The sequence below is a fragment of the Hyperolius riggenbachi genome, chromosome 1, assembly GCF_040937935.1.
Source record: "Hyperolius riggenbachi isolate aHypRig1 chromosome 1, aHypRig1.pri, whole genome shotgun sequence".
Lineage (NCBI taxonomy): Eukaryota > Metazoa > Chordata > Amphibia > Anura > Hyperoliidae > Hyperolius > Hyperolius riggenbachi.
In genome coordinates this window covers 322,940,703-322,964,038 of record NC_090646.1, presented here as the reverse complement: position 1 = coordinate 322,964,038, position 23,336 = coordinate 322,940,703, and the positions used below count along the sequence as shown (strand labels likewise).

The following is a 23,336-nucleotide window of genomic DNA, read 5'->3' as shown; positions in this document are numbered from 1 at the left end:
TCATTTTTTTGACTGATCAGTGTTCCTTTAACCAGTTCGGCCTTTCTGGATTAGCTTTCTCGTCCAGAAAGGCACTGCTGCTTTCCCTGCGTGGTGCGCGCGATCGGGCGCGTGCCCGCCGCTAGCCCCCCGATTAGTGAATGGGAATATAATTCCCATTCACCGATCTAACTTCCCCGCAGAAATACCGACGCTTTCTATCCAGAGAGCGTGGTATTTCTGCCCCCAGGAAACATCTCCCCTGCATTTAAGTTCCTGGATGTGAGATCGTTCGCATCCAGGACTTTTTTCACTGTGGCCATCTTGTGGCCAAATAGTAAACTGCACCAACATACATTTTAAAATAAACAATTATACTATTTTACATTTAAAATATGCAGTTTCCCTCTCACACCAAAAATTACCCACATACATTTTTTATTAAAAAAAAATAAAAAAAATACAATAAAAAAAAAACATAAATAGTTACCCAAGGGTCTAAACTTTTTAAATATGCATGTCAAGAGAGTATGTTATTATAATATTTAAAATTATAAGCTTATAAATAGTGATGGACGCAAATTGAAAAAATGCACCTTTATTTCTAAATGAAATATCGGCACCATAACTTGTGATAGGGACATTGTTTAAACGGTGTAATAACCGGGACAGATGGGCAAATAAAATACATGGGTTTCAATTATGGTAGCGTATATTAATTTCAAACTATAATGGCCAAAAACTGAGAAATAATTAATTTTTTTCATTTCTTTCTTAAAGAGTAACTGTCAGGCAAAAACAACTCATTTTGATCTATGTTCCCCTGTGTTAAACAGTGTGGAAGGAAGCCAAATATCAATACTGAAGTTAAAAAACTCTTACTTTATTGTTGGCTGAATAGCAGCCTTCCTTATCTCCAGGCTGTTTAGGAGGCCGCATCAGACTGAAAAGGCGCCCGCAATGCCTCCCCCCCCCCCCCCCCCCGCGAGTGACACCCGCGATCGGCAGCACATTCCCCCCTCCCCCCGGCGAGAGACACCCGCGATCGGCGGCACCCCCCCCGGCAAGTGACACCCGCGATCGGCGGCACCCCAAAGTGACACCTGCGAGTGACAGCACAGGCAGCACATCCCCCGCCCCCCCGGCGAGTTACACCCGTGATCGGCGGCACCCCAAAGTGACACCTGCGAGTGACACCCGCGATCGGCGGCAGACAACCCCCCGCATGTGACACCCGCGATCGGCGGCACCACCCCTCCCCCACAGAGAGTGATACCCGCGATCGCGCCCCCCCCCCCCCCCCCCCCCCGAGTGATGCCCGCGATCGGCCGCAAAACGACCGTCATCGCAAGCAAAACGACCGACAACACAAGCAAAACGACCGACATCACAAGCAAAATGACTGACATCGCAATCACCAGCAAAAATACCGACATCGCAATCGCAAGCAAAACGACCGACATCGCAATCGCCTGCAAAACAACCGACATCGCAATCGCCCGCAAAACGACAGACATCGCGATCGGCCGCAAAATGACCGACATCGCAATCGCCTGCATAACTACCGACATCGCAATGACCCGCAAAACGACCGACATCGCAAGCAAAACGACCGACATCGCAATCGCAAGCAAAACGACCGACATCGCAATCAACAGGAAAACGACCGACATCGCAATCGCAAGCAAAACGACCGACATCGCAATTGCAAGCAGAACGACCGACATCGCAATCACCCGCAAAACGACTGACTTCGCAATCAGCCGCAAAACGACTGACTTTGCAATTGCAAGCAAAACGACCGACATCGCAATCGCCCGCAAAACGACAGACATCGCAATCACAAGCAAAACGACCGACATCACAAGCAAAACGACCGACATCGCAATCTCGGCCGCAAAACGACTGACTTTGCAATCATCGCATTCGCAAGCAAAACTGACGTCGCAATCGCCCGCAAACCGACCGACATCGCAACCGCCCATCCCCCCCCCCGCGCGACTGACAACGCAATCGCTCGCACGGCAACCCCCCACCCCAACTGACAGCGAGATCGCACGCAATCCCCCCCCCCCCCCACGACATGATCGCTCCCCGCTGAGTGACAGACAATATGCCCCCGTTATGCCTAATACACACGATGCGATTTCCCGCTCGATCCGTGGGTCGATCGGGATTGATTAGATTATTTCCAACATGCTCGATTCAGATTTCGATCATTCCTGCCGTCGATTTGGCATAATTAACATGCAAATCGACAGCAGGAACGATCGAAATCCGAATCGGGCATGTTGGAAATAATCGAATAGATCCCAATCGAATGGGAAAACGCATCTTGTGTACAGAGCATAAGACCAGAGACTGGTAGGAGTGTCTGAGGGCTGGGACTTGGGAGGGCTAATGAATAATTAATCAGGAAGCAGGGTAAGGGAGGATATGACATCACAATTGGCTTCAGACAAGACAGTAAAAGATGGAAGCTGCCATGAAATGTCAGGAGCATCAATCTCTGCATATACTATATAAAAATTCTGTGAAATCCAAACGTGGACAGTGAAATGCATATGTAATGTAAGTACAGCCAGTATTTAGCTACTGATATATGTATTTTTTGTCTGAGACCTTATACCTAACAGCTCCTCTTTAATCTTCCTGTTAAAATGGATTTAGAAAAAAAAATTCTTAGCAAAATGTACTACCCAAAGAAAGCCTAATTAGTGGCGGAAAAAACAAGATATAGATCAATTCATTGTGATAAGTAACAATAAAGTTATAGGCGAATGAATGGGAGGTGAACGTTGCTCGGATGCATGAGATTTTCGGCACTGCGGTGCTGAACCGGTTAACTTTCCTGGCAGTTTCCCTGAGTCAGACTTGGGGTGGAAAAAACAGCCAGGAGCAGTAACCCCGATCCAGACTTGTGGTAGCCGTTGGGAGCTCTATGCAGAGTGCAGCACGCAACAGACATTTTAACTCACCTCCCCCAGAATCCAGATGCTGGCATCCATTCTCTTTGTTTTCTGCAGAGGTTTGGCATCCCCTTGGTGAGATTGTGACAGGCGGCATGTCACTATAGTGTTACAGCGCCACCCGGAGGATGGAGGGAGAATTACAGCACTGGATCCCAGGGAGGTGAGTAAATGCTGGGCTGCTGCAGATCTCTCTGTGGTGTCGCCCCCCCCCCCCTTCCCCCCCTGGATTTTAGCAACCTAAAGCATGTTAAAAAATTGTGCCTCCTTTTGACTCTAAAATCTGGAAATTATCAAACCTTCAGGGAGGTTAAAAGTTAAAATAAAGATATTAATTGTGAGCAAGAATATGACTAGTAAAGCAAAATACTAAGGACATTATGGCAAAGTAACCAGTTAACCATTGAGGGTTTTTTCCCTCATTGACCAGAGCAATTTCACTTTTCAGCACGCCCACCTTTCGTTCCCTAATAACTTTATCACTACTTTATCAGAACATGATCTATATATATATATATATATATATATATATATATTTTTTTTTTTCCCAACACCAATTAGGCTTTCTTTGGGTGGTACGTTGTACTAAATTATTTTTTTTCAAAATACATTTTAACGGGAATAAGAAGAAAAAAAAATATTTCTCAGTGGATAAAAGCCACAGATTTTGTTTGCCCATTTGTCCTGTTTATTAGAACGTTTAAATTATGTCCCTAGTACAGTGTATGGCAACAATATTTTATTTGGAAATAAAGGTTGATTTTTTTTCCATTATGCGTCCATCACATAACATACCCTCATAACATACATATTAAAGTTCCGTCCCTAAGGTAACTATTTATTTATTTATTTTTTAAATGTCATTTTCATATATGCAAATATTTTTATTTGACTATGGGAGGTGTTAGCTCAATTTCATTGGATGATCTGGCTACAAGATGATTTAGCAGATCCTAGATCTGCAACCCAGGTAAAATTCCCTCCTTCTAAGCGAATACCCTCTCTCCAGCTGGGAGACACAGATCACAAACACTCAAGTTGGTGAAACAGCATCTGAAATCTTTATTTACAACTGAATCTTATATACACACTGATGATGGGGGGGGGGGGGGGGGGGGGGAGGGAACCAGATTGAACCAGATTGAACCAGAGTGCCCATGTGACGTATTTCAGACAATAGTACAGACAGCAAGGACAATAGTACAGACAGCAAGGACAATAGTACAGACAGCTTAGACAATAGGGTTTGTTTTTCTGTACACATTGGCAGAGGTAGGAGTTGTTACATGTGTTAATATTCAATACCCCAGGTCCTTATAACTCTTCAGATCTATGTTAACGAGCCTTTATGGTAATATACCAAGTGGGTATTCAAATACAGGTTTGTCTCCTGTATGGCACACTAATGTGGTTCTGGCCAGACAGAAGACAAAATGAAAATTCGGTGTGCTGTATATCTTTTAATATCAGGGTGGTTCAAGCAGCACATTCTTACAACCTTTCAGGAGGGTAGGAGAGGTAAGGGGTTAATTTTGAATGGCGATGTATGCATTTTTATTAAAAGCAATGTATGTAGGTGTAATTTTACTATTTGTTCACAAGATATCCCCACACTTTTTCTTCCTGCTCGTGTGATTAGTACGCTAACAGAAAGTAACGTGTGTGTTACATTTGTTTTATCAGTGGCCATGGCATCTCATTGATGCCGGTGGCCATTAATCACAGGTACATATACTCCCTCTGGGACAATACGTGGTTATGATGTGTAATTTATGACATCATTGCATGTACAATTAGAAATTGTCTCCAGCATGAGATAAATTGAATAGCGAAGTGTCCTAAGAATTCTCTGTCAGGCAAGTGATAAGGACTATTCTGGTTGAAAAAGGCTGGGGAACAAGGAAGGTGAGTAGCATGCATAGTCTGCAGCAACAGAAGAGAAGCAGCATGACAAATTACAGCTGAATTCACTGCAGGTGCATTGCAAAGCATATCCCAACGCACAACAAGATGAACTTTGCAAAGTATGGGCTTAAGCAGCAGGACACCATCTTGAGTGCCTTTATCACAGAAAAATGGGAAAGAGACTCCTGTTGTGGGCCCCTGCTATTGTGCTCTATCAGTCTCAAATTGGTTTGAGGAACATCAGAGTTTAACCTGCTTCCCTTTCCAGCTCAGTCCCCTGACCTCAATCCTATTGAGCCTTTGTGGGATGCAGTCAAAAGATCACTTCAAAGCTTGGAAATGCCACCATTCAATCTGACCCTACTTGGAGTTGCCCTTATGTCAGGATGGGTCAATATTCCTCAGCAACAATATCCGCATCTTGTTGAGTCCATGCCAAGAAGAATATTATTGGCTGTGATCAGAGCTAAAGGTGGACCAACTGTTATTAGAGGGTGTCTCTAAATTTTTGGCCACTCAGTATAAGGCAAATGCAATTTTTCTTCTGGTCAATTCAGTGTGTATAACAAGGAAGATCTAAATTGGTCAGTCAGCAGTCCGCAGGCAATTAACACATTGTGAGTAGTCTCCTAAAAAATATATTAAAAATTATTATAAAAAATTTAGACAAGGGATGGAGAACATATGTAAATATGTACATGCATGATTGCCAGGATCCACATACAGACCCCAACAACTATTAAGTTCATGCAGTTCATGTCTACTCTCTTTGCCACTTCCAGATTTCTGTCATCAACCATCGTCCTGGACCAGCCCCCACCTTCATTGACCACTTCTCTGCGTGGCTTCTTCATTTGCTCTCCACTGACATACTTTCTATATTTCAAAATTTTTATTGAAGTTTTAAAGTTTTAAACATTTTAAACAGTGCATGACATGACAGTACAGAGGGAACGAAAGGGATATCTTGAGCAGGTATGCTCATCATATAAACATCACATAGCAGGGGGGAAGAGGGTAACAATCAGTAGTACAGCTAGATAGTCATTTGTATCATTAAAATTTAAACACTACCATCAGGAAGCTTCAAATAGCCCTCAGAGGACGTTGTCCAGCTATCTGGGGCTTGCTAAAGGGGGATCGAGGGGATGGGAGAAGGCCCATTTAAGTAGCGGGCCATTCTATTACAATCCTGGGTGCCCGTCGTCCAGTGATCGACAAGCAGACCAGGAAAGGTTATATCAATTAGCTGCATTTGGGGGTCATCTGGGTAGGAAGGGGGAAAGAGAAAAAGAAGAAGAGGAAAGAGGAAGAGAGAAGTAAGAGAAGACAAGGGGAAAGGTCCACCTCACAGCCTTGCGATGAGAGAAGATTCCAGACTTGGATGTTCTAGACGGATCCAGGGATCCCAAGTTCTCTCGAACTTCATGTGGGTGTCTCTAAGGATACTGGTTAGCTTCTCGCTGACCATGATTGAGTTAATTCTAGATTTTACTTCGGTAATGGAGACCGAGGGCTTTTTCCAATTTCGTGCAATTGTCATGGTAGCTGCAGAAAGTACTACTGAGGCTAATTTATTTTGTGTTGAGGTAAGGGATCCTATTTTCACGTGTAATAAAGCTTGCCAGGGGTCTCTAGCTATAGGCTGACGAAAGAGGGAGGAAAGTAACTTATATACTTGGCACCAGAAGCGCGTGAGTCGTGGGCAGGTCCACCAAGTGTGTAACATGTCCCCAGGTACTCTACAGCCTCGGAAGCAATATGGGTTTGCGGATGGGAATACTTTGGCTATGCGTGCAGGGACTAGATACCAGCGGGTCATAATCTTATAGGCAGCTTCAACTATATGTAGGTTGCAGGAGCAGCTGGAGACTCTGCTCCAGATATCCAGCCAGTCTTCTCTATCTTTAGGACTGTTGAGGTCAGCTTCCCATCTGGAGGTGTAGAGATGTGTTATGGGAGGGGATGGGCGGGTCAGAAGGCCATAGATTGTAGAAATTAAACCTTTGGTGTTAGGGCGATGGAGACAGATATTTTCATAAGGCGTTACGGTGAATGGAGGTTCTTTGTCCTGGATAAGAGATTTAACCCAATACTTTCTATCGTTATTGGGGACTTCATTGTTCCCATAGACACTAACTGCTCCACTACCACTAAACTCCTCTCACCTCCTTCTACGACCTCTACTAGTGGTCCTCTACTTCCACCCGCAAAGGTGGCCACACTCTGGACCTAGTCTTTACTCAGCTTTGCCCAGTTTCAACTTTTAATAACTCCCAATTCCCCCTAAAAGATCACAATATTATAACGTTTACAATCTGCCCCACCCTGTCTGCTCCAGTCCTCTAGATTGTACGTTTGCAAGGGCAGGGATCTCCTCTTAAAGAGAATCTGTATTGTTAAAATCGCACAAAAGTAAACCTACCAGTGCGTTAGGGGACATCTCCTATTACCCTCTGTCACAATTTTGCTGCTCCCCGCCGCATTAAAAGTGGTTAAAAACAGTTTTAAAAAGTTTGTTTATAAACAAACAAAATGGCCACCAAAACAGGAAGTAGGTTGATGTACAGTATGTCCACACATAGAAAATACATCCATACACAAGCAGGCTGTATACAGCCTTCCTTTTTAATCTCAAGAGATCATTTGTGTGTTTCTTTCCCCCTGCAGCTCTCTTCCACTGAAGTGTCAGGCTGTTTCTTCCTGCAGAGTGCAGACAGCTCTGCCTGTATGTAATTCCTCAGTATGTGAAAGCCCAGCCAGCTAAGAGGAGGATTTATCCAGCTTGTAAAAGATAATAGAGCAGAGAGAAGCTGCACTAATCTAAATAACACACAGGCAGTGTGCAGAGAGGGGCCTGGGGGGGGAAGATGCATCACAGAACCACAACACTGAAGAACTTGGCAACCTTCCAGACACAGGCCGACAAGTCTGACAGGAGAGAAATACAGTGGTGTGAAAAACTATTTGCCCCCTTCATGATTTCTTATTCTTTTGCATGTTTGTCACACTGAAATGTTTCTGCTCATCAAAAACAGTTAACTATTAGTCAAAGATAACATAATTGAACACAAAATGCAGTTTTAAATGACGATTTTTATTATTTAGTGAGAAAAAAAACTCCAAATCTACATGGCCCTGTGTGAAAAAGTGATTGCCCCCCTTGTTAAAAAATAACTTAACTGTGGTTTAACACACCTGAGTTCACTTTCTGTAGTCACCCCCAGGCCTGATTACTGCCACATCTTTTTCAATCAAGAAATCACTTAAATAGGAGCTATCTGACAAAGAGTAGTAGACCAAAAGCACCTCAAAAGCTAGACATGCCAAGATCCAAAGAAATTCAGGAACAAATGAGAACAAAAATACTGTAATTGAGATCTATCAGTCTGGTAAATGTTATAAAGCCATTTCTAAAGCTTTGGGACTCCAGCGAACCACAGTGAGAGCCATTATCCACACATGGCAAAAACATGGAACAGTGATGAACCTTCCCAGGAGTGGCCGGCAGACCAAAATTACCCCAAGAGCGCAGAGAAAACTCATCCGAGAGGTCACAAAAGACCCCAGGACAACATCTAAAGAACTGCAGGCCTCACTTGCCTCAATTAAGGTCAGTGTTCACGACTCCACCATAAGAAAGAGACTGGGCAAAAACGGCCTGCATGGCAGATATCCAAGGCGCAAACCACTTTTAAGCAAAAAGAACATTAAGGCTCGTCTCAATTTTGCTTAAAAACATCTCAATGATTGCCAAGACTTTGGGGAAAATACCTTGTGGACCGACGAGACAAAAGTTGAACTTTTTGGAAGGTGCGTGTCCCGTTACATCTGGTGTAGAAGAAACACAGCATTTCAGCAAAAGAACATCATACCAACAGTAAATTATGGTGGTGGTAGTGTGATGGTCTGGGGTTGTTTTGCTGCTATAGGACCTGGGAGGCTTGCTGTGATAGATGGAACCATGAATTCTACTGTCTACCAAAAAATCCTGAAGGAGAATGTCCGGCCATCTGTTCGCCAACTCAAGCTGAAGCGATCTTGGGTGCTGCAGCAGGACAATGACCCAAAACACACCAGCAAATCCACCTCTGAATGGCTGAAGAAAAACAAAATGAAGACTTTGGAGTGGCCTAGTCAAAGTCCTGACCTGAATCCTATTGAGATGTTGTGGCATGACCTTAAAAAGGCGGTTCATGCTAGAAAACCCTCAAATAAAGCTGAATTAAAACAATTCTGCAAAGATGAGTGGGCCAAAATTCCTCCAGAGCGCTGTAAAAGACTCATTGCAAGTTATCGCAAACGCTTGATTGCAGTTATTGCTGCTAAGGGTGGCCCAACCAGTTTTTAGGTTCAGGGGGCAATTTCTTTTTCACACAGGGCCATGTAGGTTTTGAGTTTTTTTTTTTTCTCACTAAATAATAAAAACCATCATTTAAAACTGCATTTTGTGTTCAATTATGTTATCTTTGACTAATAGTTAACGGTTTTTAATGAGGAGAAACATTTAAGTGTGACAAACATGCAAAAGAATAAGAAATCAGGAAGGGGGCAAATAGTTTTTCACACCATTGTAAGTTGATTTATTACAGAGATGGTGATAGTAGAACGTGCTGCAGTAAGCCAGAGCACATTAGAATAGATTTTGGAACTTGTAGGATGGAAGAAAACCGGATGAAATTTTTGTTACGGAGTCTCTTTAATGTTTCTTATCCTGCTGTTAATTATCGTATGAACATGTACCAGTATTAATGTTTTAAACCACACATCAACTATTTATGTGTTTGTACTTCAGAATCAGATTCAATTTATTTCGCCAAGTAAATTTGCCCCTACAAGGAATTTGTCTTGGCAGTTGCTTAAAGCGGTATTGTCACCATAAAAATCAAATTTCAACAGCAACTGGTCTGAGTGTATTGAATGATAAAGATGCTAATCCTGCATTCAAAACTTTTTCTGCTGTTATGGTTTGGAGTTATTACATACTTTAGGAGCTCTGGTACTAGTGCCAACCCGTGCCAAAAAGTTGAATGCTGGGAGTTCTTTTGAATGCTGGGAGTTCTTTATATCTATAATATATTCCTTCTCTTCCATATGTTTCCCTGCCTAGCTGATCACTTGTGTTTACAAGCAAGGCTGAGGTGACTCAGTGATTGGATGTGTAAATAAAAAAAAAAGACTCTGGGAGGAGGGCAGCTAATGAATAAACAATGAGCAAGAGAAGGGAGGGGGGAAAACAAGACTCAGGGAGGATATGATGTCAGCATTAGCTTGGCAAAATGGCCACTGCCCTGAATAGGATTTTCTGCTTTTCTTTTATAAAATTCACAGGAATCATTACGTGGATAGCACAATACATTGGTTATGTAAGTAGTAGTAGTATTTATCTACTTATATATGTGTTTTTTATTTCTAGCTTAGCGTGGGTGTTGCTTGTTCTTTAACAAAAGCAAACACAAACTAAAAAAAAAGACACAGTATGTATATTACAAGTCAAGGACAGTATGTAAGTATAGTGGCAGTAAGCAAGGTGAGAATTGTTCATTTTCAGTTCTGTACTGATTACAGTCCGAGCAGCTCTAGCGTGGTTCGGCATTAAGTATGGCTACAGCCTGAGGAAAAGCTGTTCCTGTGTCTAGAGGTTTTAGTTGCGATTGCCCGGAATCTTACTCCTGAAGGCAAGAGCTGGAAGATGGGGTGAGAGGGGTCAGAGGCAATTATGGTTGCTCTCTTTCTGCACCTGCTAGCGTAAAGATCCTGCAGGGAAGGTAAGCTACAGCCAATTATCCTTTCCGCTGTTCGGATGATGCGCTGCAGCCTCCCCTTTTCTAATGCTGAGCAGGAGCCGAACCATACAGTCATAGATTATGTTATGGTGGTTTCGATGATTGCAGTGTAGAACTGTACTATTAGATTTTTAGGTAGGCCAAACTTTCTCAGCTGCCGTAGATGGTACATCCTCTGCTGCGTTTTCTTGACGATAGTGGCCGTATTGTTGTTCCATTTTAGGTTGCTTTAGATCGTGGACCTAAGAAACTTGAATGACTCTACCTGGGTTATGGTGGATCCATTTATGGTTAAGGGTAGGTGCAAGGGGGGGGGGGGAGAGATCTCCTAAAGTCTATCATCTCCACGGTTTTTAGAGCATTTAGTTCCAAGTTGTTGTTGCTGCTGCACCATGAGGAAAGCTGTCCGCTGTCCCACTACTTGCCTGTATGCAGACTCATCCCCGTTTTGTATGAATACCAACTACTGTTGTGTCATCTGCAAACTTCAGAACCTTAACAGATGGATCTGTGGAGATGCAGTCATTGGGGTAAAGTGAGTAGAGCAGTGGGGAAAGCACACAGCCCTGGGGTGCACCATTACCGACTGTCAGAGAGCTTGATGTGTGTTTCCCAAGTTTAACATGCTGTCTCCTGTCTGTTAAGAAATTGGTTATCCATTTGCAGATGGATTCAGATATGTGCAGCTGGGAGAGCTGGCTGTGTAGCAGGGATGGAATTAAGGTATTAAATGCAGAGCTGAAATCTATGAATAAAATTCTGGTGTAGGTTCCTAGGGTGTCTAGATGCTTTAGTAGATAATGCATACACACGGCGTCATCTGCGGATCTATTAGGCCTGTAGGCAAACTGCAGAGAATCCAGTAGGGGATCTGTGATGGATTTCAGATAAGCCATTATCAGTTTTTCGAATGCTTTCATAACCAATGATGTCAGGGCAACAGGCCTGTAATCATTTAACCACTTCACAACTGAGGGGTTTTACCCCTTCAGCATCCGAGCAATTTTCACCTTTCAGCGCTCCTTCCATTCATTCATCTATGACCTTATCATTACTTTTCGCAATGAAATGAACTATATCTTGTTTTTTTTGCCACCAATTAGGCTTTCTTTAGGTGGGACATTATGCCAAGAATTCTTTTATTCTCAATGTGTTTTAATGGTAAAATAGGAAAACATTTGGGAAAACATTATTTTTCAGTTTTCGGCCATTATAGTTTTTAAAGGAGAACTGAAGAGAGGTATATGGAGGCTGTCATGTTTATTTCCTTTTAGACAATACCAGTTGCCTGGCAGCCCTGCGGATCCTCTGCCTCTAATACTATTAGCCATAGCCCCTGAACAAGCATGCAGCAGATCAGGTGTTTCAGTGGTTCAGACTTATAAGTCTGATCTGACAAGACTAGCTGCATGCTTGTTTCTGGTTTTAATCAGATACTACTGCAGAGAAATAGACCAGCAGGGCTGCCAGGCAACTGGTATTGATTAAAAGGAAATAAACATGACAGCCTCCATATACCTCTCTCTTCAGTTCCCCTTTAAATAATGCATGCTACTGTAATTAAAATCCATGTAACTTATTTGCCCATTTGTCCCAGTTATTACACCGTCTAAATTATGTCCCTATCACAATGTTTGGCGCCAATATTTTATTTGCAGAAAATGTGCATTTTTTTTCAGTTTTGCGTCCATCCCTAATTACAAGCCCATAATTTATAAAGTAAGTGTTATACCCTCTTGATATAAATATTTAACCACCCTGGCGTTCTATTAAGATCGCCAGGGTGGCTGCGGGAGGGTTTTTTTTTTATTAAAAAAAACTGTTTCATGCAGCCAACTGAAAGTTGGCTGCATGAAAGCCCACTAGAGGGCGCTCCGGACGCGTCATTCTGATCGCCTCCGGCGAACAGAATAAACAAGGAAGGCCGCAATGAGCAGCCTTCTTTGTTTTGCTTACCTCGTCGCCATGGCGACGAGCGGAGTGACGTCATGGACGTCAGCCGACGTCCTGATGTCAGCCGCCTCCAATCCAGCCCTTAGCGCTGGCCGGAACTGTTTGTTCCGGCTACGCTGGGCTCGGGCGGCTGGGGGGACCCTCTTTCGCCGCTGCACGCGGCGGATCGCTGCGCTGCGGCAGCGATCAGGTAGCACACGCGGCTGGCAAAGTGCCGGCTGCGTGTGCTCCTTTTTATTTGATAAAAATCGGCCCAGCAGGGCCTGAGCGGCACCCTCTGGCGGTAATGGACGAGCTGAGCTCGTCCATACCGCTAAGGAGGTTAAAGAGTTCAGTCCCTAAGGTAACTATTTATGTTTTTGTTTTTTTGTTTTTAATTGTAATTTTTTTAATAATTAAAAAAAAACAATTGGGGAGTGTGGGAGTTGACGAGTTAATTTATAATGTACAATAATGTATTTGTATATGAAAAATGTTTTGGGTGTAGTTTTACTTTTTGGCCACAGTACATTTTTGGGAATGCGTCCTGTAAGCGTCGGAAGTACGCTTACAGGATGTTCAGGGAGGCTGAGAAACTTTTTTTCTTTCACAATGATCGTGCTGCTTCTTGCTGGGAAGCAGAGATCAACGAATGGGAATGGTTTTTCCCGTTCATTGATCTCTGGGCGAGCGGCCGGCGGCGTGCACGTGCGAGCGGGCGTGCACGTGCGAGCGGGAGCGCGGAGAGCGGCGGTAGCGGCGGGGGTGCGTATATCTACGCTCTGGGCAGGGAACTAAAGTCCAAAGGAGCGTAGATATACTGTACCCGGGCGCCGAAGTGGTTAAGCATGTAGGTTTTTATTTTTTGGGAATTGGTACAATGATTGAGCTTTTAAAACGGGCAGGGACAATTGATAGTTCCAGAGATGTTTTGAATATGTCTGTGAATACAGGCACTAATTGATCGGCACAGAGTTTCAGACATTTCGCAGTTAGTCTGGCCCAGGTGCCTTATTTGTTTTCTGTCTTTTGGAGAGTTTCTTTACATCTGATTGGCATATTGGTAGAACATGCACATCTGCGGACAGGTTAGCAGGTTGTCTGGCCTCCTGTGTTGTGTAGATCCTGAGGCACCGAAGGGGGTTGAGACATTGGCTGGCTGGAGGAGTGCTCAGTTTGCCTGTTGCAGAGATGCAAATTATACAAATTGACTTGGTGTGTTTGGCTTTTGGTGGTAGTGTCAAACCTGCAATAAAATGTATTCAGTTCATTTGCAAGCTTCAGGTTGTGTAGTGATTGTGGAGATTCCTTTCTGTAGTTGGTAATTTCATGTAGAGATTTCCATATTGTGGACGAGTTGGCCATGGAAAATTTTTTCCTCAAATTTTTTAGAATAATTTTTTTTCGCATCAGTAATGGCTCTCTGCAGTTTGTATTTCTCAGCTTTGTAGAGGACTTTTTTGCCTGTACGATATGCCCTTTCTTTATCGAAGCGCAGCTTCCTAAGATGTGATGTAAACCAGGGTTTATCATAATTGTACCTGATGCACTTTTTAGTGGGGATACAGGACTCTTCGCAAAAGGTAATATATGATGTCACAGCGTCAGTGTATTCATTTCGGTCACTGGAGGATTCTACAGCTTCGCTAGTCCATTTCTTAACTGTGGCCATGACAGGTTTGGCAGTTTTTAATCTTTGGATGTATGTTGGGATAAGTTGTACAACAGCATGATCTGAGTTCCCCAAAGCTGCCCTGCTGACAGTGATACGAATCCTTAGGCGTAGTGTAACAGTGATCAAGTGTCTTACCTTCTCTAGTTGCGCTTGTGACGTGTTGTCTGTATTTGGGGAGTTCTTTGGAAAGGTTATCACTGTTGAAATCCTCTAGTATGATAAAGAATCAGGGTACTCCCTTTCCACCTCAGTGATTTGATCTGCGAGATCTTAGAGCACAGGCTGCGTACATGTTTGAGGAGGGATGTACACAGCAACCAAAATGAAGAGATCTCACGGTGTAAATAGTAGGGTCTGCAGTTTATGAAGTGTTTCCAGGCCAGCCGAGCATGTCCTCTTAATAACTGTAACATCCGTGCACCACCTATCATTAATGTAGAAACAGAGTCCTCCACCTTTTGGTTTTGCCTAGAAATAAGTGGGTCCCGATCAGATCTGTAAAGTGTAAATCCATTAATCTGCAGAGCGTTGTCAGGAATAAGCTCAGATAGTTTCTGTGAAGCAAAGAGCAGCAGAGAGATGAAAGTCCTTCTTTGTTCTGATCAGTAGTCGAAGCTCATCTAGTTTGTTACATATGGACCTGACATTAGAGAGTATGATTCCAGGTAGTGGAGAGCGCAGTCCTCTGCGTTGAAAGCGAGTCTGGATCCCGGAGCGCTTGCCTCTTCTTCTAAGCTTCACTGCCTGATTCAGCACAGTAGCTCCACTGGTTAGGATCCCCAGAAGATCAAGAGTACATGAAATATCCAGGGGTAGATTGTATTACAAGCTCCCTAGTGGCCAGACCGCACAATGCCTTCCAATCGGTTTCAGTACACACTCACAGACCATGCAATCTGTGGTCGAAATTGGTGCGCAGAAGCTGCAGGGATTTTGGCAGCAGACCGACTAGAAGGGAGCTTGTGAGTTGCGGTAATACAAATTACACACTATTTTAGGGTATAACTGCCACCAATACATGTAAAAGATAATGGAGACTTTTCTTCCTAAGCAAAGAATGTATGTACCTCCTAGAAAAGTACCTCCTAGTTTAATAAATGTTAGCACTTGTCTTGGATGCAGGGCATGCATTTTTCAGTCTGGCAGAGGCGGTGTATGCCTATGCGATTAACCATTCAATTGCAACATGTGTTTAGGGATGCGCAGCCTTCCCCCCCACCTTTCCTTAACTTTGTAACTATGTAACTGTCAGGTTAGCTGCTCCCAGCCCCTCCTCCTGAGTTTCCTGTTTGCATGATAAGTAGTAGCAGATTTGCATATGATTTGTATCTGAATTGAATGTGAAGTGTGCAGAAAGTCTATATAGGTGCTACACACTGAGCTGGTGGTCATTTCAGATGCAGCCTTAGTGGTATGCGCTGGCGTTCTCCTTGCTGCTCTACCAAAGAATGTATGTACCTAATGCTGAAAGATATAAATGATCTATTGACATCTTGTGGATATTCTGAAAAATGCACCATAGCAATACCCTCGAAACCTAATGGGGATAACATTCCCTGTAAAAACTGCAGAGATTCAATGGTAAAATGTCCAGGTGATCTAACGGCATCTTGTGGACATTAAGAAATGCATTACTGCCCAGATCAGAAGAGATTCAAAACGGGCCTATTAGAAGTAAGATGGGAGGGGGCAAAACGAAACTTAAGAGGAGCAAATTAAGGCGTGAGGTCATACCCTGAAGAAACGCCCAAAGAGGCGTGAAACTCGTCGGTGGGCGGAACTACCCCACGTCTGGCCAGACCTGACTACCACTACGCAGTACGCCGGACCATTCCTTGCCGGAGATGCGAGAAACGACGACCGCGAGCGGGAGTCAAAAGCGGAGACCTACGGTTCAAGTACGCTGGGACGCCAGCCTGCCGAAGGTCCGCTAACCGCCGCTCAGCTGTAACGATGCGTGCATGTTACGAAGCATAGTGCAGCAACCGGTAAGACAGAGGTGCCACGGCGAAAGACAAAGTGGTGAGATGTCTGCGCAACTCTGCACCATTACTACCTTTGAAATATGAACTGCTTTCTATTTACTAACCTTACTACTAACCAATGTGCTAGCACGTGAAGACATTAACTGCTTGACACAAATGCTCTAATTGGACTTATGCTTAGATGTTCCTATCTTGATTGACTGTATGGATACATGCTACTAACATCTTAACGTATATCCTATGAAGGAGGAAAAACAGAGCAAAGCATTAAAATATAGGTCTTCTTTCATTGTGCATGGAGACAATTAAGTACCATATATTATATAGACAGGCGAAATAGACATTTTTTTTGCAGATCTATACGCTCAAAGTGATAGTAAGGCTAAGTATGCGTGAGATGTATGTCTGTTGTATGGTTATTGTAAGCTGGCCAGCAATGTGGTACCTGTAAGTCCGCCATATTTTCTTTTGATTTTATAACCACATTACCTTACCCATGTCCCATTTTTCCCTAATTTTAATGTTAATCACTAATGAACTAATAAAGGTTTTGATACATTTATACATATACACTGGATACCTAATTATTCTGTATTTTAAAGTGTAAAAGACAGGTTGTGTAATTCAGTGCAGTGCTAATTTGCTAAAGCGTATATCGCAGTAATAGGGTCAATTCCTATAGATAAGTAACACTATAGCCTGCACGGAAATACAGATCCAAGAGGCCTAGTCACCTCTATTGTTAATAAAAATATAACTGCCACCACCTCTGTTCAAATAGGACAGAGGAACCCACTGACTGGCTGATTCTAGACCTGCAAATAAAACTGTTAAACACACTCTATTTTATCTAGCTATCAACAATAGTAGCGACTCTTCAGAGGCTAGGTTCGGGTTTCTGTTGCTGAATAATAGGAGTAGCCAAACAAATAAATGACGTTAGCGTCGTTTATTATAAATGCAATATAAATAATTAATATATACAGAAAATCGTTAAAATCAACAATTATAGAGACAAATGGCACAGTATGGAAAATAAAACTAAGGGAAGAAAATACTTAAGTTCGTGAGGAAATATGTCCTTTCTGGGAAAACACGTTCAGTTCTTTGTTTCAGACAAGATGGCCGCCACTCTTCCTCAAAGCAGCGGCAGGCTCACATGAAGATGGAATTGGAGGACTGCCCCTCCCTGTATGCACCCTGGTTTTATGGAAGCTAGTTTTGGAGGTGGAACAAAGCCAGCCCCCTCCGGTTCACAAACCAATCACAGTTCATTCCCTCGGAGAAAGATTTAGGTTTAAACTTATAAAACACTGTCATTCAAAACCAATAAATGCCACATTTGCGCTGATAACAGATTAATATTCCTCAGATTATGTCAATTCCTATGACATCAGACTTGATTAGGGTAGAGGGTCCAGTTCTTGAGAAGTTTAATAACTTGGTTGTAGTGTACCCCTTGCCCCTCAAGACTGGTATCAAAAGGTTTAGCAAGACACTACAAACCCAATGATACAACTCTCATAACTATCCTAGATACGATATTCTGTAAATGGGCAAAAAATCATATAAAACATTCATTTTCTCTCTGCTTCTGATGGAGTCAGGCATTTTGTTCTCCTGCTGAGTTTATCCTGTCTCTTCAAAAGGCAGTAACACTTGCCATTTGGGGCTTACTGCTGGAGAGCTTTCACACCTCGGTGTCACTAGCCAGGAAAGGGACACTTTTGATCAAGTTAATTAACCACACATCCTTTATCAGAGAGCACACTTGGCTCTCATGAAAAGAACTCTAACACCTCTGAAGACAACAGAGACCCCCAGGATTGACTGCCTGCTATCCACAGACATAAGATTGTGATCTGGCACGTCAACAGCAATCGATTCAGGAAACCGATTGCGTTTTCTGGTCTCACTGCTCTTCCGTGACAGATTGTATTTAGCTAAGTTCCGAATGCTCAGTACTTGTTCACTGGTGAAGGTTATCCGGGTTGGGTTGCACAAGGCCATGTTGAAAAACAAAAATACATAAAACAAACATAAAAAGACAGAGCAAGCTGCCTAGGCTGCCATCTCCAGGTGCCTCCTCCATGTAGTACTGGATGTCGGTTTTTTTTATCTTCCCATGTATCTATACTCTACAATATTTATTTTGTACTGCTATTATTTAGTATTTACATAGCGCTGACATCTTCCACAACGCTGTACATAGTATATTGTCTTGTCACTTAACTTTCCCTCAGAGAGGCTCACAGTCTAATCCCTACCATAATCATGTATGCCTATCTATGTATCATAGTCTAGGGCCAATTTTAGGGGGAAGACAGTTAATTTTCGGTATGTTTTTTGGGATGTGGGAAGACACTAGTGCCAGGAGGAATCACATGCAGACATGGAGAGAACATACAAACTCAGTACAGATAATGCCCTGGCTGGAATTTAAGGCGGGGACCCAGCTCTGCAAGGCAAGGGTGCTAACCACTATGCTACCGTGCTGCCCTACGCTGTACTATGTATAGAGTGACAGAAGATGTTGGTGCTATATAAATAGCAATATTCTGTGTATGGAAGTCACGAAGATACTCTTACAGTACATGACTGTTCTTTCTAATTTTTTTATCCAAATTGTAATTTTATTCTTTGTCTATTTTTGTTTTAAGGATCGGCATGCTGATTTGCGCATACATGGATATGTAGATGAAGTTATGACACAGCTTATGCACCAGCTTGACTGTAAGATTCCTATTTGGAAAGGCCCACCCACAACAATAGATTCAGATGAACAGGGCTATAAATGTGAGGATACTTTAAACGTAAATGGAAACTTGGATTCTTCAAGATGCCAGAAAGAGGAGGAAGTTTGTACAGATGAGATGTCCAGTCTTCCGAAGAGACCAAAAGTTGAAACCACTTGTGCATAAATGGTGTCCTTTTACAAATAGAATAGATTGTTAATGTAATGTATTTTTTAATATGATCACCAATTACAATACAGCAACCTCTGGGGATGTGAGCATTGCCCTATGTTGTAATTGAACACAGTAGTCATAAATGCAGGATATTGAACAAAATCTGAAGCCAGTATGTCACAATGCAAAAGAACTGGTTGAATAGGCTTTTTTTTTTGTTTTCTTTTGTTTTATTTTTTTTAAGGTTTTTTTGTTTCTCAAAAAAGGGAGCAACTTTTATTTGCCAAGAAAAAATAACTCACAAATTAATCCTTCAAAGCACCTCATGTACTGTCATCCTTTTTAAAGTAAGAAATAACCAAAATAAAGAACTCTCACTTTAAAAAAAAAAACAAAAAAAAGCCTCCCAACCCTCCCTATTGCTCTCTCTTGCCCACTATATAAAAAGTTTGTGCAAGTCTGTTGGTGCATAATTACATCTAGACTGAGGATCACAGTTGTTATATAAGGAAGAAAGAAAAAATGGATGAATTAAGGGGGGGGGGGGGGGAATTATAACTTGGAGGACTGATTTCCAATTGTCTGTGTTCCCATTGGCTCTTTATAAGCATACCATTCCGAATATTTAAAGGGTTCAATGAACATGTCCATTTATGATGTATTTATGTGTAGGATAAAAGTTTTCCATTTTCTGAAGAAGTGTTTTGTCCCTTTGTCCATGTTCATAGTGACATCCAATCTGTCAAGCTTCAGATGAAAAGTTAGTTACAAAGTGTAGTGGGGGTGTCTCAGAACCCCCGTTCAGGGAAAAAAAATATAGGAGACAAATACGGGATCCCAATAGTGTAGTATATTAGTATGCAATTGAAAAAAGGAATTTCAATAAATTACTACTCACAAAAGGAGGTTGCAAGGACAACTAACCGTAGGAAGCAGATGGAGACCATAAACCCGACTCCACTCGCAGCCAGGACCTGGATGTGGTCGCTCTCCTTGAAAAAGTAGGGACAGGTGTCCACTGTGGGGCACCCACAGGTGGTCTGTCACCACCCCTCAAACACAGATTGTTTGGGGGTATAGCTATGCACAATTGAAGGTAAAGAGGCGCCCTGGTTGAAATAAAAGCATCTAAAAACAGCTTAAAATCGAGGAAATAATGAGGTGGCTTACCTCAATAACGAAATCCTTGTATATGACAAAAGATTTTTATTTAGCACAGGCAACGCGTTTCGCGGGTCCAAGCCCGCTTCATCAGGCCAATAAAAGTGCCAAATGAATGTCGATATGGCAAAGGGAGCCTCTGGCAAAGGGAGTTAGTTACAAAATTAGTTTGTAAATCTGTTACAAACCTGGACAGAGGAACAGGTGATGATCACAGTGTGCAGTGATACAGACACTGAAACAAGGAATAATGTGCAATAGTAGTTTTTTATTGATTGATTGTGCATTCAAACTGATAAATGCAAACCACATGCAATCACTCCAGTACACAATACATACAATGAATCTCCCACAAACCAGAACAAGCAATGTGCACACATACAACCAATACCCTGACTATTCAACTATTTACAAGTACGTGTGCAGGAGCTATATACACATATATACAACAAGCAAATATGTATGTGTATATACAAGTCCTTCTCAGAAAATTAGCATATTGTGATAAAGTTCATTATTTTCTGTAATGTACTGATAAACATTACACTTTCATATATTTAGATTCATTACACACAACTGAAGTAGTTCAAGCCTTTTATTGTTTTAATATTGATGATTTTGGCATACAGCTCATGAAAACCCAAAATTCCTATCTCAAAAAATTAGCATATTTCATCCAACCAATAAAGGAAAAGTGTTTTTAAAACAAAGAAGTCAACCTTCAAATAATTACCGTATTTTTCGGAATATAAGACGCACTTTTTCTTCCCCAAAACTGGGGGGGAAAAGTGGGTGCGTCTTATATTCAAAAGGTACGGTTTTGGGTCCCAGAATATACTCACCTGATCCTGCCGCCGCGCTCCTGTCCTCCATCTGCGGTAATCCGAGGCTGCCCGATCATCCAGATTCACGTCTTCTGTATCATGAGGCTTCCCATTCCTTAAGGATGCAGCTCTTTGGCGTCCCATCCGCCGCGTTCCTCATCGCTGCAGTCTCGGTATATAGACTGCAGCCTTCCGGTGTACGCATTCCTCTGCCCGATACTCTTCCTAGTTACCGCGTCATAGGCACTTCCTGGTTACAGTGCCTCTTCTGTGTGACCCGCAGCGCACGTGCGCCTGACGTCACGTGCGCTGTAACCAGGAAGTGCCTATGACGCGGTAACTAGGAAGAGTATCGGCAGAGGAACGAGTACCCCGGAAGGCTGCAGTCTATATACCGAGACTGCAGCGATGAGGAACGCGGCGGATGGGACGCCAAAGAGCTGCATCCTTAATGAGTGGGAAGCCTCATGATACAGACGACATGAATCTGGATGATCGGGCAGCCTCGGATTACCGCAGATGGAGGACAGGAGCGCAGCGGCAGGATCAGGTGAGATACAGCAGAGGTTAGTTAGTGAAGTGTAGCATAGTGTAGTGTCGTTGGTGGGGGGGCAGAAGGGGTTAGTTAGTGAAGTGTAGTTGGTGGGGGCAGCATAGGTTAGTTAGTGAAGTGTAGTGAGGTGTAGTTGGTGGGGGGCAGAAGGGGTTAGTTAGTGAAGTGTAGTGTAGCTGGCCAGTGTAGCCTAGATGGAGACATTTTAGAGGGGAGTAGGTTGGTAAGACGCCCCTGCACCAAAGACGCATCTAGGTTTAGTTAATTTTTTTTTTCCTGATTTTTGCCATCTAAAACTAGGTGCGTCTTATATGTTGGAGCGTCTTATATTCCGAAAAATACGGTATGCTCAGTTATGCACTCAATACTTGGTCGGGAATCTTTTTGCAGAAATGACTGCTTTAATGCGGCGTGGCATGGAGGCAATCAGCCTGTGGCACTGCTCAGGTGTTATGAAGGCCCAGGATAGCTGCCTTAAAGAGACACTGAAGCGGAAAAAAAAATTATGATATTATGATTTGTATGTGTAGTACAGCTAATAAATAAAACATTAAGATCAGATACATCAGTCTAATTGTTTCCAGTACAGGAAGAGGTAAGAAACTCCAGTTGTTATCTCTATGCAAACAAGCCATTAAGCTCTACGACTTTCAAAAGTCGTGGAGAGGGCTGTCTTCTGACTTTTATTATCTCAACTATTTACTTTTTCTCTGCCAGATGAGAGGTCATTAGTTCAAAGACTGCCCTGAAATAATAATTTTGAATGCTGAGTGTTGTGTAATCTGCACATATTAGAGAATGATGCAATGTTAGAAAAAACACCATATACCTAAAAAAATAAAAATATGAGAATATTTTCTTTGCTGCTAATCTTCTAGTAATTATTCATAGTACACAACCAATTCATTATATCATATATTTTTTTTTTCGCTTCAGTGTCTCTTTAAGCTCATCCAGAGTGTTGGGTCTTGCGTCTCTCAACTTTCTCTTCACAATATCCCACAGATTCTCTATGGGGTTCAGGTCAGGAGAGTTGGCAGGCCAATTGAGCACAGTAATACCATGGTCAGTAAACCATTTACCAGTGGTTTTGGCACTGTGAGCAGGTGCCAGGTCGTGCTAAAAAATGAAATCTTCAACTCCATAAAGCTTTTCAGCAGATGGAAGCATGAAGTGCTCCAAAATCTCCTGATAGCTAGCTGCATTGACCCTGCCCTTGATAAAACACAGTGGACCAACACCAGCAGCTGACATGGCACACCAGTCCATCACTGGACTTTAGGCATTTTGGCATTTCCCTCTCCCCAGTCTTCCTCCAGACTCTGGCACCTTGGAAAAAAGTACTTTGGACCACTGAGCAACAGTCCAGTGCTGTTTCTCTGTAGCCCAGGTCAGGCCCTTTTACCGCTGTTTCTGGTTCAAAAGTGGCTTGACCTGGGGAATGCGGCACCTGTAGCCCATTTCCTGCACACGCCTGTATTCGGTGGCTCTGGATGTTTCTACTCCAGACTCAGTCTACTGCTTCTGCAGGTCCCCCAAAGTCTGGAATCGGTCCTTCACCACAATCTTCCTCAGGGTCCCCTCTTCTCGTTGTGCAACGTTTTCTGCCACACTTTTTCCTTCCCACAGACTTCCCACTGAGGTGCCTTGATACAGCA

General features: G+C 42.8%; 1 protein-coding gene across 1 annotated transcript in view; it reads left to right on the top strand.

Moving 5' to 3' along the window:
* The window catches only part of SIRT6 (sirtuin 6), a 62,946-nt gene extending 43,771 nt beyond the window's left edge, over positions 1 to 19,175 (top strand). The window contains exon 4 of the mRNA XM_068233856.1: positions 18,892 to 19,175. Within this exon, the coding sequence (XP_068089957.1) occupies positions 18,892 to 19,152 (261 nt within the window). The 3' untranslated portion in view covers positions 19,153 to 19,175. The remainder of the gene's footprint in view (positions 1 to 18,891) is intronic.
* Positions 19,176 to 23,336: the final 4,161 nt, after the last annotated feature.